This window comes from Anser anser (assembly GCF_964211835.1).
Source record: "Anser anser genome assembly, chromosome: 2".
NCBI classification, from domain to species: Eukaryota; Metazoa; Chordata; class Aves; order Anseriformes; family Anatidae; genus Anser; species Anser anser.
In genome coordinates, this window is record NC_139721.1 from 103,498,431 (window position 1) to 103,515,018 (window position 16,588).

Sequence of the window (16,588 nt, forward strand, 5' to 3'; positions counted from 1 at the left end):
TGCTAAAGTCTCTCTTGCATTCAAGTCTTGTTTGTTTAAGAGACCAAGGACATGGAAAAGTGTGAAAGAAAAAGCAAGCATCTGTAGAGGAAGCAATGATCTCAGGATTTCACAAAGAGTATTTAAACCAATGACTTTCTGTCTGTCATAAATAAGAACCAGTTAAAAGTTGATACTGCTTCAGTAATCCACAGGATTGATCCCATATGTCTTTCCTGGCCATCATTTTGATGATTCTCATAAGACGTTTTTTCTCCCCATCAAGAGAGAATCTTCAGAAGTCAGAATGTAACTGCTAAAAATCAGGGAAGCTGATAGATGCAGGAAGACTGAAGAGGCTGTCCTCTTTATCATCTACTCTCTCATTCTTGTCACCTGCTCCCAGTTCCCTGAGAAGCTGAGAACAAGCAAATGCTCTTGCACTTGGCTGTAATGCAGAGGGTGACACAGGTCCCTTCCCACCTCCCTCGAAGCCCTCATCTCCTCTGTGGCTGCAAGCTGAAATGAACTTACGTGGACATTCCCTCACACAAGTGGCTCCAAAGCTGTACTTTCCATCAGGGTTGACATCCATCTGATAGGTGGTGGGGTTATACAGGACCAATGGGGGACACGTGTCCTTGCACGTAGCATCATCCCGAAACTTGCGGCATGCCTGGCATTGAACAACAGCACCATTAAAAAGCTACAAGGGTTTTATGTGAGCTGTTTAAAAACACTCCTATGGGCTCAGCTGCTTCCTCTTAGCTCTAATGGAAATTCTGAGCAACTACGGGGATGGTCCTTTGTGCTTTGGAGGTGAAAGGGTGCTTCAGGCACCCTTGGGCAATTTAGTTTGATATTTGAAAAAAAAGAGCGAACGTGAGGTTTTCTTGTTCTGAACAAGAAACCTTGGCACTCTGGAGGAGAGCTGCTGGGATTCACGTGGGAACAGGAGTGAATCTGCATGCCTCAGACAGAAGAATTTTCCCTACAAGCAGTAACCAGATCAAGACAAACGGTACTTTCTTGGCCAGCCACTTTTTAATAACCTCAATCAAATCAAGTTCTTTCCTGCCTATTATTGACTTTTGTGGCTGAATATTAAACAGAAGATGTTCTATTTGGCGGTAGGTAATGAACAATTTAGCAGGTTTTTACGAAGGACAAGTTGGTTCTTCCAACCCAACCCTGCATTAAACTAATAATTATTCCCTCCTTCCCTTTATTCTTCCCTGGCTTTCCAGATTAAAGAGAATAACTCTATTCCCTGTGAGCCAGTAAGGGCATCCTAGCCATGCGATTTCTCAGATTGCACCAGGAATACAGATAACAGCAACAAAACACAAACTGGACGGTTGCTGTGGGAATTACTTGAGCGTCACTTAACACAGAATGAAATATAGTGCAGAGGTGGGGAGAAGTTAAAACCACAGTGTGTATCAACCCATGGCAACTTCTGTAGAAAAGCAATGGCATTTTTTATTCCTAAAATAGCTGGATATACTCCTTCCCCCTCCACAGCACCAAGGTCCCCCCAACCAGATCTTTTGTGCCTGCCCCTCTGAGCCAGGTTTTTAAGCACTGATTATGTTGTAGCATCATTACCAGGCAGTCGCTCTCCCGAGGCCCTGTGCACCCTGCAGCACACTGGTTGTGGCAGCAGTCACTGGGCACCTTTCCCCGGCACCGGCCAGAGCACTGCTGAGCACAAATGACTTTTGTTACTGGAAGACAAAAAAATAAAAAGAACAGGAATTAAGAAAGTTTAGGCTGAATTTTCTGCAATGAAATTGATAATTATGGAGAAAATGTCTGATGTAGAATCCGTCCTAGAGTTTCCCCATGGGATGCATATTCTGTCCTCAAGTCAGGAGAAAGTGAGGAAGGGTGAGAGTTGGTGTGGGTGGTGGGGATGTGTTTTGCCCTTAATTATCTTGGCTCTTGTGAGGTGCTGAGCCCTCTGGTCCCAGCCAGCACACCATGTCCTGCTTAGAAAGAGCAAGAAAACTCTGGGAGTCATTGTAACTTTCAGCTGGGTAATAGAGAAGGGTTTGGCTCCACTTTATTGAGCTAATCTGCTACTACTGCTGCTAGCTTTGGGAAAAACACCACTACAGGAGAGCTGCCAGAACTCTGTGCTATAGTGGGAAACTATACATTGTTGGTAGGGTGTTAGGATTCCTTTAATGCACTAAAAATATATCTGAAATTTGCAGAGAGAGGGGACACCCACTCAGCAAACTGATCTCATACACATACTATATTGTTTTTCTTTAGGCTTCAATTTCTTGGCCAAATTTTGTCTTCATTATTCAACTCCCACAGGGTTTGCACCAGTGCAGTCCGAAGGAACAACTGGCCCTGATTCAGCTTTCTACAGGAGAGGGAAAACAGCCTGCAATGTTTTGTTTAGAATCAGGAAATCATCTCAATTTGAATATCAAGCAGAGAAAACAATAATCAGAAGAATTAAAAAAAAAAAAAAAAGAAAGAATGGCTAGCATATGTTAGTACCATGGGCCAAAACTGGTCTGTCTGTTCCCTACAAAAGTTACTGATCTGCAGACCCTGGTGATAGGCACCTGACTCCTCGGTTAGGGGAAGTGGATTGCTAACCCGCTGCACCACAGCACCCCGAGCACCTCAGCTGTGCAATAAATACAGTAACTGCTACCAGCTTCCCAGCTGGGCACAAATGGGTTACAACATTACCAGGAGTTCCTGTAAGTCAGAAACAGATGGTTGTTAATTAACAGGGAATTATCAGAAAACGTAACCTGCTACAGGGTATACAACCATAATTATTTCTTTTTAATCACACTTCCTATCTTTTTCCATTATACACTTTTGTACCCAAGCTGTATTATTTCATTTTTTCTTGTAGTCCTGTAAGCGAGATATTGTATTTACACTACGCATTAGATTCTCTGATAGCAATTCCTCTGTTCAGCCAGAAACAAGGGAATAAAAGGCACATTGTTCTACATGAACAGCATTTTGATAACATTTTTCTCATAAGCATCAGCAGGGGAGTAAAACAGCTCATCACTTTGATAGCTATTGACTGAAGCTTCCTGCTGGAAACATGTATCATGGCAAACGTTTATATTTCATACAGAATATCCCACGTTCATTGAAGGAGAAAGATAAATATCACACCAAACTTTCCCACATATGGAAATGTGGGATACATTTTCAGTTGGCCAGATTCTCAAATGCTTCAAGAGGAGAGCCAGAGCCTGCAAATGGTTTCATTTTATGCACTCTGAGTAATCCTCACAAAGCCAGCAAGAGTTTGTGGGTGCTGGAAGGCTGCAGGATTGAGACCTGACGTTTTGCAAGCCCATGGGACAGCTGTGCTGTCTCAATGGCAGGGAGTGACCTAGAAAGACCTTTGCGTGTGCAACTACTGTCCACCTTGAAAGCAGTTCACTGTGCTCGCAAAGGCACAAGCCAGTCTCCAGAGCTGACTGAGAGAAAACAAAGCTTATAGTAAATAAAAAGGGAGAGGCTCTATGTCCATTTTTTTTCCGTAAGCTGAAGAAGCTGTACTGACTTGACCTGACACTTGCAAGCAAGAGACTCCGCTCTAAGTCATTATTTACAATGGAAAAACCTAAGACAGGATATTGCTCTCATTTGTTGTAGTGTAGATCAGCAAACTTTCCATTGAACTTTACGGGATTACAAAAAACTGTCAGGCAAGAAGAATCAGAAACAGTGTATTTCCCCAATTATTATAGAAAAAGGAAATAAATTGAGATACTCTTCTCAACTTTAGGAGAAACAAAGCCTTGAAAAATCTCAAGCACCTCTGACTATATGTTATCTACCCTTGCATATCAGGCAAGCAGCCTACCTGCAAAATTTTACAGTGGAACACATGCAACCAAACCAAACAACCTCACAATCCCAATGTCTCCATTTACAAATGAAAAAAATGGCTATGCATTTTCAGAGGGCCTTCAAAAGGTAGTAGTGTTACTGCTCATACGATGGTGACATAATTTGCGTTTCTAAAATAAACCTAAAGGGATGTCAAAAAAGGGAATGAAAGCAGCAAAAATCAGGTTATGTTGTTGCTTCTACTATTAATCAAAAGCATTGTTAAACAGCCCACAGAACTGCTCTGCTGGCAACAGCTGCAACACAAACAATTCACCTTGCAGCTACCGCATTCTCTCTTATATGGTAAAATAACTTAAAGGATAGATGTTCTCAAGTACAGATCGGAGAAAGTTATGGGAGGCAGACAAAAGCTTTCAACGCAGGAAACAGCTGCAATCTTTTCACTCTGGAGAAATATATCATCTGTCAGGAAACCCAGACCCACGTCAAACCACCTAAAGACTTCCCATCCAGAAGCAGATCTGCTCAGAGGGACCAGAGTTGTGGATGCCTCATCACTGGAAGTGTTCAAAATAGGGCTGGACAGGGCTTTGGGCAACCTGATCTAGTGGAAGGTGTCCCTGCCCACGGTAGGGGGGGTTGGACCAGATGATCGTGAAGGGTTCCTTTCAACCCAGAACATTTTGTGATTCTGTGATCCCTGTGACTGAACTTTTTTTTTGGAGCAGGAAGCCCTTATGTGCACATGTGTGATATAGGAGGCTGGTTTTGGACCCATTGCCATTTATCATGCCCATTGGACTGTGAGGAGAAGCAGGCCATGTGCGTTGGTGGTATGCTTCAAGGAGTCCTAGCATAGCAGGACTGAGAAAAGGACCAGTGTAAAACATGTGCTGCTAGTGCTCGCTTGACAGGTAAATTATTCAGTAGATAGAAGGTTAGTACGTCAGATTGTAGCACCCAAGATCGTTCTTAATTAATCTGCAGGCTTACATGTCTGGCAGTTCTGTTCACCAGCACCCCAGCAGTGGTCCTCTGTGCAGTTCGGATGGCATTTTGGACCTAAAACATGAGAGTAGATCATTATAAAAATGTTTGCTGTTTAAACCCTGGATGACAACAACATAGGTGTCACACAAAACAAAACCTTGAGCCTTCCATTACAGTAAAACGGGAAGAAGCATCTGTATACTGGTGCTCAGAAATTTTGAGAGTTGGACCTTAAATCTTTATCTGTTCATCACTGGATTCCTATGTGCAGTTCTCCACACCTTTCAGCAAGCAAGCACAATACCCAGACAGTCTAGCTGACGAAAGAGGAGTATTTTTCCCAGGAACAGGAATCTCAGCCACTGTCCGACTGGCCCTTCGGCTTGAATTTGCATAAAACTGCAAGTCACTGCTGGCCTGCAGTCAGGCATGTGCCAGCTGCTTGCTGCAGGCCACGTGGAAATCAATGCACATTTCTAAGAAGAAAACAAAACCAACTGGATTTGCAGGCAACTGCCAGCTACTCTGACCACAAAGCAATTTGACTTGTCTGCTTCATGCCCTCCTCCTGCCTTCTGCCAAAAATACTCCTCAACTTAGGTTTACATGGCAGACAGACAATCATTGGAGAGGCAGCAGGATGGATGGACACCCTGCATGGCCTTTGATGTTTTCCAGTACAGGGCTCGCACTGCTAAGCATCCCTTTCCCACCTCTCCCTCCTTCCTCTTCCTGCCGTGCTTACTATTCTTTTTTTTTCCTCTTAACGACAAGCTAGGTCCCAGAGAAACAACTTATTTCAGATTTCAGGATCATTATTAAAAACATAAATGGCTGTCTAAGCAGATTAATATGGAATTCACTACATTTAAGAGGCATTTCCTATTAGAGTGATTCCTCCTGCTAGTAACACGTGATTCTCCCTCCCCCTCACTGCCCATCACATAGCTGAACAAATGCCAATACTTGTCCAAGAGCTGACTGATTTGATGTGAGAGCAAAGAACTGTACTTTTTTTTTTTTTTTTAAGTTTAAAAGTTAAAGGTTAACATTTCTGTGGTGTTCAGAGTCAGGCTCCTGTGATAACTTATGTGATTCGTAGCCCCTTGGTTACACTGGGCTCTGCAGCAAGTATGTCAACACAGAAGCCGGCTATTAGCTCTCCAGCAATTATGCAACTAGAAGATAAAGAAAATGTTTTCCACCAATTTGCAGTGCCAAAGGTGAAATGTTCAGAAGTGAAAAGAAACTCTCCTTCCTATGAGGTAACTGGGGATTTTACAAGGGATTTGTTAGCCTCAAGGATTAGCTTGAGCATACTTTAGGCAAATAACACAAACTTTTAAATATACACTTAGCTTCCTCCTGATCTAAAGCATCAGATTTATCTGATTCTTACCATAATTTTAGCGAGGATTATCCATGCAGCCCAAAATACAGACGTTTTACAGCACTTTCATAGAAACTTGGGCAAAAAGGCCTTAAGTTCCAGAGGAACTCCATGAAGGTATTATAAATCTTTAAATTAAAGATTTTACTTAAAATCTTTAAATAAAAGATTTCTGGAAAACAAACGATTGCACATTATTCTGAGTTGTGTGGCTGTCTTTGGAAAAAAGCATACATATGGTGCTGTATGAAAGCAAGAAAAGCTTCTCTGAACTACGTGTTAAGCAGCAAACCACGATGAAAAATTATATCATAGGCCAGTTAGGAAGAATTTCCCTTGGAACAGGGCTTGATGGCCCTGCATGCAAGAATTGGCGGACCTGAAACCCACAGCACAAAAGTCGATCTGTTGGTTCTTCTCCCTGAAACAGGGAAGCATATCGTGTATTGGTAAATTAATACTTACAAGTAGACAGGTTGCTTGCAAAATCAAGTACTGTGAGAGGCTTCCTGCTTGTGTCAATGATGTCATTCCATAGGACAGTGTCCATGTTACACAGTTTGGGGTTGTTGCTGATTTTAACACCTCCATTGAGAATTTCTGCCATGGAAAGCAAAAAATAAAAAAAAGTAATGAGTGAAGCCAACTGCTTAAGTCTTCTCTCTCAGGTTTAAAGAAAGGGAAACAAAACACAGACTTCTTCACCTCCATCACACTACGCTGATAGAAAAGGACAGTCTGCATGGCACAGGCACACCTGAAGGTGCAATTAATACGGGGCTCAGACTTACAGGTTTTTGAGGGTTGGTGGCTGTTGGATGCCACTAAGATGTCACTACATGTTGTTTTACACCCAGTGCCAGCTACAGAGGCCACTGCCCTCAGCAGAGATGGCAGACAGGAATTTGTTTTTACTTGCTGCAGCTCATGGTCCAGCTTCCTCTTGCAAACACTTCCTTTTAGTGTGTGATGCTACCAAGCCTGAATGAACTGCTGTGGCAGAAGATGAGGCACATGATCTGTTCTGCTGCCTCTGCTACAGCAGTTGTAATCTCTCATAGAGGTTGAACTAGGCATGATGGTTTGCACAGCCAGAGACCATGTAAGACCCTAAATCTGCAGCTCTTTACACACCACCAGCTCCCACTGGAATTTAACAGAAAATATTGAAGTGTACACACTGGAATCAAATAATAAAAATAAGAAGTAGATGATGTTTTGCCATTTTGGGGGAAATGCATCTCACCACCCTGAGGCTTTGGACTTTCTGGATCTTTTTGTAATGGAAGATTAGGAACTTGCCTCATCTTTTGAAAAAGGCTGGATAGCAGGAAAGCAAGTAGGAAACTGAGAAACTACATTCAGTGCATTGTTTTTAAAGCATTGACTGGGAGAAGATCTTCAGTTAGATCTTGATACCAATAATTGAATGACTGAAGTTTACTTTGTGGGTGCCTCCACCTCTTGCACTCATCTCACCTGATAGCCGTTTCATTGGTAGCTCTCGAAGACCCTGGGTTTTATTCATGTGATAATTGGATAAAACTGCCAGGGCAAAAGAATTGTCGTAAAGCACATTGCCTCGGATAATCTGGAGGTTTTCAAGGGGAATGACATCCACCATGTTAAGCGCGATGAGCACGTAGCCTGCAACCTCCTGTATGGTCTGAGAGAACAACAGAAGAAACAAGGAGCTTAATCCATACAACTTTTCTACAAAACAGCTTTGCTTCTCTTGACAAAGTTGCTTTCCTTCCCTCACTTCCCCCATCCACCATCTTTTAATTTTAATGAACAATAAAGCACTTAATCACATTAAATAAATAAATAAATCAGAGAACAAAAAGGGACTACGTGGAAAATGCAGTCAAGGAAACCTGACTTCGTGCTTGTATTCTGTATTTGATTGATTTGATTGACTCTAAGAGTAGCTGCCAGGGGGTCACTCCAAAGGGTCAGCTTACCTGTATCCTGTCTCCAACTGAGGGCAAGCAGGGATGCCTAGGGGATGCAGGAGAACTGGGCAAGCACATACGATATGCCAACTGTGTATGATGCTTTCCCTGAATACTTGCCCAACCTCCAACCATTTGCAGCAAGGACCTGATTGAGGCTTTCACTCTCTCTCTTCTATGCTCCTTCCCTAACCAATGCTCAAATGCTCAGTAGAGGGGAAGATCAGGTAACCATCTCTTCTATGTAATAAGTAATTACAAGACAACAAGACAAGGGAGGCACTAACCGAGGATGTAGGTTAATTCCTGTCTTGTACTATGAAATGTGTGCATTTCTGTCTCATGTGAAAATCATTGTAAATGAAAAACCCTCAGACTATCTCTTAGGATATTCTTCTGCTCTATGAAGTCTACAAGTGATTTTTCAGGAGACCTTTTATGTTCCTGGGGACACTGAGCTACATGTTCAAGTTGTGCTTGGAAAGAAAAAAAGCAGTACTGTTGTATTTATAACCCATATGTCTGAAACATCACTTTTCTGATTTTCTTTCTTGTTACTATAAAGCTTTTTTTCCTTTCTTTATGAGGAAAGCTCATGTAAAAAGATTAGTCTTCTTAACTCAGAGTACTGACCTGCTCATTCAAATTTACCATACAAGAGCTCTTGTTGCCAGATACACACTTTTTATGTCAAGAATGTATCTTCCCCTTCCTGCTTCTTTCTTTGTAAACCTAATCTGATAACCAGGAATGCCAAAAGCAATGCATTTAAAACACCTTATTTTAAAAAATATAACTTACGGTGTGACAATGTTGCTGGCATCCTGGCAGTGGGGGAACAGAAGGGGACAAGAGGGAACTCCTTGTCTGTTGTCTGCTGGTGGGGGAACCCAGGGGTGCCCGTGACAGACCACTCCTCCTCATGCTCCAGCTGCATTTTGACATCCATCCCCTATCTGTTCCCCTCCTGTCTTGCCATGGTAGCTCATGCAGTTGTGCACAGAACAAATGTTGCAATGGGAGTAGCCCCTGCGTTAAGTGCAGGGGATTACCTCAAAGGTCATGCAAAAAACGCAGCTGGTGCAGGCTGCAGCTGCCTGCCTGCTTGGGACGCTGGCACTGATAGACCGTGAGGCACTCACCACCATGGCAGGGAAGGAGGTCACAGCCTGGAGGGAAGGGTAATAGCTTCCAAGTTTCAAAATCTGCCATCAGAGGGTTGCCACTCACTTCATGATTTGCTTTGCACAACTGTACAACAAAGACTTTTGCCCTCTTGCAATGAGACAACGAGTAAGCACACAAAAGTATTTGTAAATATGAAGAAACCCATCTGCATGGCAGCCAACACAGGTTGGGGGGCAGTGCTTGAAAAGCTATTTCTCAAAGTACCTGATTTCGTATATTTGAGCCTAGCTTGCAGCCTACAGACATGCTGAAATTGTAATCTGTGATTTCTCTGACTATAACTAACTATGGTTTTGGATCACCACAGCATGATCCATTGCACTTAAAAAATGCAATAAGATTCCTTTAGCAGGAAAGATCACATTGGCCAAACCCACTAACCTTCAGGAAAGAGAGATCACGATTGTGCTCCACGTAGGTAATCTCCAGGTTACTCAGCACCACCTCACAGTTGTTGTACATCCTCTGCAGGCTGGTGAAATGGTCTTCCACATGCCCCAGCTGGGTCAGCTTGTTATTTGTCCCTTGACAAACTGTGGAAGAAAGAAGAAAGTCTCCATGAAGGAAAACAAGAATAAGTACAGAGTAGACTTACTTATATTAAAACATCTCTGTGTTATGCCAATATGGAGGAAAGGAGAATAATACATAAAGCAACGTTACAGAAGACTTCACAAGACTTTTCAGGTAGGAAACTTCAACCCAACTTTGCTCTTCAGTGACAGCAAAAGTAGTCCTTCATCTCACCATTGCTATAACACATCCCTAGCCTGACCTCGTAGCTTTCCATAACACACTGAAATAACTGCATTCTTTTAACTTCGAAAAAAATAATGAAGTGATACTTTTATAGAGTCATAATTCCTAGAAGCACCTGTCACAAACTATAACACCATTGTGTGGGGTGCTATAAAGCAAATAACAAAGACACTTGACAAAGCTGGAAATAAGTTCAAGAGGGAAGACACCTGTTGAAGATCTACCAAACAACTGATGTTTCATTAGTAGGAAAAATAACTTAATAAGCAGTGATAAAACCACACGTCAAAACCAGTCACTGCACATGTATTACTTCTCAATACAGTCATCACCATTACAGAACTACACTGACAACATATGAAATTTTCTTCATCCATGTTTGAAACAGGCCATTCACTCACATTCTTCCATTATTTCTCTTTATACATCTACATGAACATCATGGCATTTGGGATCAGAGTGGCAACTGTTAGTAAATGGGGACAGTTTAACAAGGACTGTGATTACACCATTTAAGTAGCTTGTTACCACATGAGCATCAAGTGTAGAAAATGACCCTTTTATATATGTCTCAAATTTCTGTAATGGATGAGAAATTCTTAAGCAGGATTTTCTGCTCCATTTTCCAAGTTAACTGCTCCAGAGTGTTCATGCTTAAAATCTGTATTTATGCTCTTGAGTATTAGGACCATGAATTATCAACCAGAGTCACAGGAGGGGTCTTATTCTGTGGAGTGGCCACATTTTGAAGGCAGAACGTTAGAAACATTGTCACATACTGGTCTGCCCTGGAAAAGGCATTGCTGTTGGGGATGGCAGTGAAGAGGCTTTGCACTGGTTGGAAAAGTCAGAGTCCTTGCAGAGGTTTCCTGGAATTTTAAGCAGTATTATTCTCCAATCAAGGTAAAAACAGGGATCAAGGATAGAGCACAAAGCTCAAGACAGGTTCTGTGCAGAAGCTGCAGTTTTTATGTTACAGCTTGAACCCAAGGATAGGCAGAAGGAGGAGCCCTGGCTTTGTCCTCGAGGCCACTTATGCCTACCTTCAACTCTGTGCAGCTCTGGCACCAGCTGCACTGTGCAGCCAGACAAGCCAGGCCACTGAAATGAGCTCCAGGGGAAACAGCATGCACTCAGATCTGCTTCCCTTGGCATCACAGAAGTGCTGGAGCTCTGAACTTGGGTCAGCCATCCTGATGAACACACACTTTTTCACTGCTTTCTAAGTCAGGGCTGATGCAGCAGGCTGAGGGCATGGTTGCACACATGCTTCTCCCTCTCCCTCTCTCATGGGGCTGCTCAGTGAACCATGCCAAACTGCTGATCCAAACTCCAAATAATGCAGAACAATAAACAGGTCTGGACAGAGGGTATTTTTAGCTCAAGAAAGTTTATCCATTTGGGTCACTGTGGTGCACCATGAACTCCTGCATTGGAAACAGCCCTGACAATGAGAGGGAGGAGCAGGTAGCCAGGAGAAGCTCGCCAATGTGTGAAGCTGCAGAGGGAAACCCAGACGTAACAAGCTCTGACAAGGCTTTGGGTTGGTCCACCAGGACCTTTCTTCCCTTTTCCTGTGAGTAGAGTCAGCTTTGATGGCTTTCTACTAAATGTGTCTTAAGCCACATGCCAAAACACATACCCTCCATCAGGCACATCATGTCCTCTATGCAGTAAACAGAAGATGTAGTAATAACATTTCTTAAGGTCAAAAGTAAATAGGTTGCTTCTGTTAAGATCTCAACATTATATGGCCAGGAGCTTTCTGACCACCCTAGAGCAGCTCCCCCCCTAACACACAATATTTTATTTGCTCAGAGAAATAGAGGGTCAAGTCCTTATTTGTTGCCAAAAGATTTAAGTACATCAAAAAAGTGAACTTAGTTACAGCAATATTTACCAGATGAGAACCTGGGTCATAAGCACGATATGCTGAGCAAATAGAACCAAAATCAAACAAAACAACCTAGACCCACAGAGCACAGTTACTGAACTTAGGCAAAGGTATTGAATAATTTCCCAAATAAAAGGTTTTGAAAGAAGAGAGAATGGCATGCTTGTATGTGATGAATAATACTATTTCTGCAATTTCTTCGCTTATGAAAACTGTGTTCTGAGAAGATACATGCTATAATTATCTGGAAATAATATTAGCATGAACACCAATTCTGGCCAGAGGGGGAAAAAAAAACACCACCAAATTGTAGTGTAATCTTCAGAACTAGGCAATGCAGACGGAGATTGCACATTTCAGGTAATAATAGCAGGTCATCTTCTCTGGCCTATGCCAAGCTGCATCTACTCTGGCCACACAAGCAACAGAAGTACTCTGGCACACACAGTGCAGCACTGGCCTGTCTCTGCAGAGTTTAAAGCAGGGCATGCATTCATGAGTGGATGGACAAATCATATTATAATTTAAACTCTGTTAAGCTTGATGTATTTGTTCTCCACAGATTTTGATACCATCTGCATTCATTACATATTTTTGTTTCAGTGGGTAACAGAACCAGCACTCTGCAGTTTTAGGAGTCAGTGGTGGGAATGGATTCTCTCATGGTACCACTGGGAACTGTGGTAGCATGTCTCACATTATATCTGCCCCATGTGGGCAGTTAGACATGGCTCCAGTATATTTTAGATAAAAGGAAGAGTGGGGAGAAAAAAAAAAAAAAAAAGTTTCCTGATCCAAATTCATGGTGAGATTGTCCCCAGCCAACAGAAAGCTGAGATCCAGATCTGAACATCAACATGGGAAGATCTCTGTAGGATGCAAGCTTTGCTCTTATCTGTTGCGTTAATTTAACAAAAATACAGCCATGTGGAAATTTTTGACAATGAGTATTCTTCCCAGGAGACCACTGCCTGCAGCAGCACTGGGAGCAGGGCTGCCCCAGACGTCTGCAGGCTCACCCTGTGGGGCAACAGTGTGACCCACCACACTAAAGGCTGTCATTTCCATGGGGTGTTGCTCTTAGCACGTATATTGTGCTTCCTAAATACCTGAGTAATGTTGGTGTTGAATCAGTTACAGTATTACCTCAACAGATGGCCTTAAAAAAAAAAAAAAAAAAAAAAGATTGCTCCCCTTCTGTGCCTCCGACTGGGCTGTGAATTAGCATTTCTAGGTGATGCAACCTGGTTCAACCTCTGCGGCCCTCTGCCTCTACATCGTTTAAGACTGTGGGGAAGGTTGCTGGTTTCTGCTGAGCACACTTCTTTGCTAAGAACTGGGGTGAAACCAAAGCATTTCCTAAATTACGTTTCTCCACAAATGATTTTAGTGGCACAGAATGCACCCATCCCATTACAATGCTAAGCAACTATATTGTCCTACATCCATTCAAACTCATATTAACCAAAATGGTCCTTGCAGCAATTGCCCTGTGAAATCTGTTTTGATTTTCTCCCCAGAAAATCTCTGATTACTGAAGTACCAGTCCTGTCAGGCATATTTGTCCCAGACTTTACAAAACCCTAGAGAATGCTTTGAAACAAAATTACCACCAATCCCCAAATCATCAGCTGTCTCTGTCCATGTTTTGCCTGTGCTATCCCCACCCCTCCCCCCCCCCGCTGCTCTGACATACATATCAAAGTAATAACAAGACAATTTCAGAGACACCCAAGTCCATTTCCATGCTTCATACATCACCTATGGCTCTATACTACCCAGCATTTATATACTTTCTCCGCATATTTTCCAGCCATTATTGACAATAGTGCAAAACCTGCAAAGAAGAGATTCTTTGTTTATTCTTCAAGCACATTTGGAAATTTTCACCTCTTCTTGCTTGTGGTAAGTTCATTTTTGATTCATTTTGGGATTTCTTGGAAGAGCAGTACCTTCCAGGGCATCTGCTCCTGATGCACGGATGCCTCTGAAGGCCAGGAGAGATAAGGGCTGTTGGTCTCCCCACATCAGCACTGCCTGCCACCAATTCACCTCAACTGCAGCGTGGAGAAGAAACAATTTCAGGTGGACTGGAAACATTTTGTAAGAAATACTGCTCGACATGCATATCTATGGGTAATCACACATTTGTGTTAATGTATATAAATGTAACCAGCTTAGGATAGGCTAAATGAAAAGGACCCCTAGTTTTCTTTAGTTCCACTGTACTAGTGTACCCATACCCCACCCCAGCTCCAGTCAGGCCATTTACCTGGCTGGCAAGCTGAGAGAAGGGAAGACATCCTCTGGCCCCTTACAGACCTCCCCAGAGAAAGGCACCTCCCTCTGTGGGGCTTGGTGGCCTTGGGGCATCTAGCCCTGCTCAGAGTTGGCGTCACCTGCACCTCCACAGCCCTGGAAGGAGCTTGTGAGGGAGCTGTGGGGTATCCAGTTATGTGTACGGCTGTGTTCACCATAAACTGTCCCAAAAACCTGCCCTCACACCATCTTAGTCAGCCCTGCACAATGCATGGGGGATCCTGGCCAGGCCCTGCATATCCACGCTCCTCCCTGGGAGCCACAAAAGCCCTCTGGACTGCCGTGGAAACCAGGGAAGTGTAGCTAGCACTATCAAATGATCAAGATAGTGGCATTTAAGATTATGAGGCAGCACTAGAGCAGAGAGAACATTTGCCACGATGAATAACAATTTCTGATAGAACCATACAATGTTTTCTGTAAAGAAAACAGGGGTGAAATGTCAGATGTTCAAAAAAGAAAATGACATTTTGTTATATGTGATTAGCAAGTTAAATAGTAGCACTTCACTTATTAGCCAGTTCCTCAACACTAGAGAGATGTGGTGGAGCAATTTCTGTTTTACTGGGTTTCGAGTGTATTTTGCATATTGAGTAAGAAGTTCAAGAGGGAGGAAAGTCCACATGATACAAAAAGAAAAACAAAGCTGCTGTAACATGCTGTGGGAAGTTACAAAAAGGAAAGGAAAGGAAAAGCTAGAAAACAAGCGAGGAGTACAAATAGTGCTCAGGCGCTGGCAGATGTTTTCCCTTGAGAAGAGTGGTTACAAATGCATGCAACACCTAAAAAGACCAGTTTCAGCTTAATGTCATCAGCATTTGGGCACTGGAAAAGTTGCCACAAAAGATAATAATTTTTGCACATATTCAAATATGTTAATTTGAAACATCGTGAAAAACAGCCTTTTGTGGCTGTTCTAAGTCCCTGCCCAGAAGTGTGGTTTAGACTAATTCAACTACTGAGATTAATCCAGATTTTTAGACACACTGGGAAAAAAACAATGACAAGAGGTCTTAAAAATACTTAGATGGAAACTAATTGCAAAAGTGACCCAAAACAAATGCCATAGTGAAGAAAAGGAATATGCCCTAAGGGAAAGCTTTCCCACATGGTTTCTTATTTGTATTTACTTGATGAAAGTAACTTTTCCAGCTAAATCTAAGTCTAAGTTTCCCCTGCTCCCGTTAGGAGTCAAGACCTGCACTTCGATGGCAAAAGTCACATTCCTAAATTGTAGGGACAGAGACAGTTCGACAGCCAGTTGGCCTGATTGCTGGTGAGTGTCTTCACTTGAAAGAATAAATAATACAAAAAACAGATTGCTCCTGAATGAAGACCTCTTCAAAATCAGAGCATTTCTGACAATAAGGGATTCTGCTTTATGAATTCCCTAGGTGTTCTCCCCCGCCCCCCCAATACTACTTGGTGATATTTTTGTTTTTCTTCTCTGTTGTCATTATTTAATTCATCATGTATATGCATTAATCCTACAGATTAATGCAAGATCAGGATGTGCTGAAATCAGTCTTTCAGGCTTCAGTGAGAACTGGATGTTGGATTAAATTCTTCTCCCACTGATATTGATGCAAATTTGGAGCAACTAAAATTACATTGTAGACTAGTCCAGAGTCTGAGCTTTCCCCTCCAAATGCCTTACAATGCCATTGCAGGAGGGATAAAGCACAAAAACAAGCTTTTCTGTAAAAAGCTCAATTTCAAAATGTGAATAATACTTCACATTTTTTTGAGGGGGTGTTTCTATCGGGGTCCTGAAAGGTACTTGGTTTCAGATCAGTTTTCTTCAGATGGGCTTGTCAGGGGTCTGTAGGAAATCACTGCTGATAATGCCTGAAGACGACACACACATCTTTGTGGTTCTAAATAATAAAGAGAGACAGGTAACCTGCGCAGGCTGATTTGTATAATTTAGGAAAATAAGCTCTCTGAACAACATTTATTTGAAATATAGCCAAAGGCAAGGTCTCACATCAAAGCCTGCAGAACACATAGTAGATTGAAAATAGGGACAAGGTATGTAACCTCTCTGAGAAGGACTTTGGGATAATAACAGGTGACCACCGCATGGCTTGATGCAACAGAAAGCCACAGACACTGGATGCATCAGCAGGAAAATACAGAGCAGGGGGAGACCTGCAGCCGGCATTGATCTCCAGCCATGCCCTGGCACGCCGACAGCAGCAGCCTCTGCACTAGAGGGCTCTCCTGTTCCAGCAAAGCATCTTCCAGCGGTGGCGGGAAGGT

At 42.6% G+C, this 16,588-nt stretch overlaps 1 protein-coding gene across 2 annotated transcripts in view; it reads right to left on the bottom strand.

The window, feature by feature from the left end:
* EGFR (epidermal growth factor receptor) overlaps positions 1-16,588 on the bottom strand; it is a 158,656-nt gene that overhangs the window by 35,497 nt on the left and 106,571 nt on the right. For both annotated transcript variants that reach the window (XM_083825859.1, XM_083825858.1), the window contains exons 2-7: positions 9,736-9,887; positions 7,691-7,877; positions 6,677-6,811; positions 4,825-4,893; positions 1,588-1,706; positions 514-655 (exon numbers count right to left, since the gene is read on the bottom strand). In XM_083825859.1, coding sequence (XP_083681985.1) covers positions 514-655; positions 1,588-1,706; positions 4,825-4,893; positions 6,677-6,811; positions 7,691-7,877; positions 9,736-9,887 — 804 coding nt within the window. The remainder of the gene's footprint in view (positions 1-513; positions 656-1,587; positions 1,707-4,824; positions 4,894-6,676; positions 6,812-7,690; positions 7,878-9,735; positions 9,888-16,588) is intronic.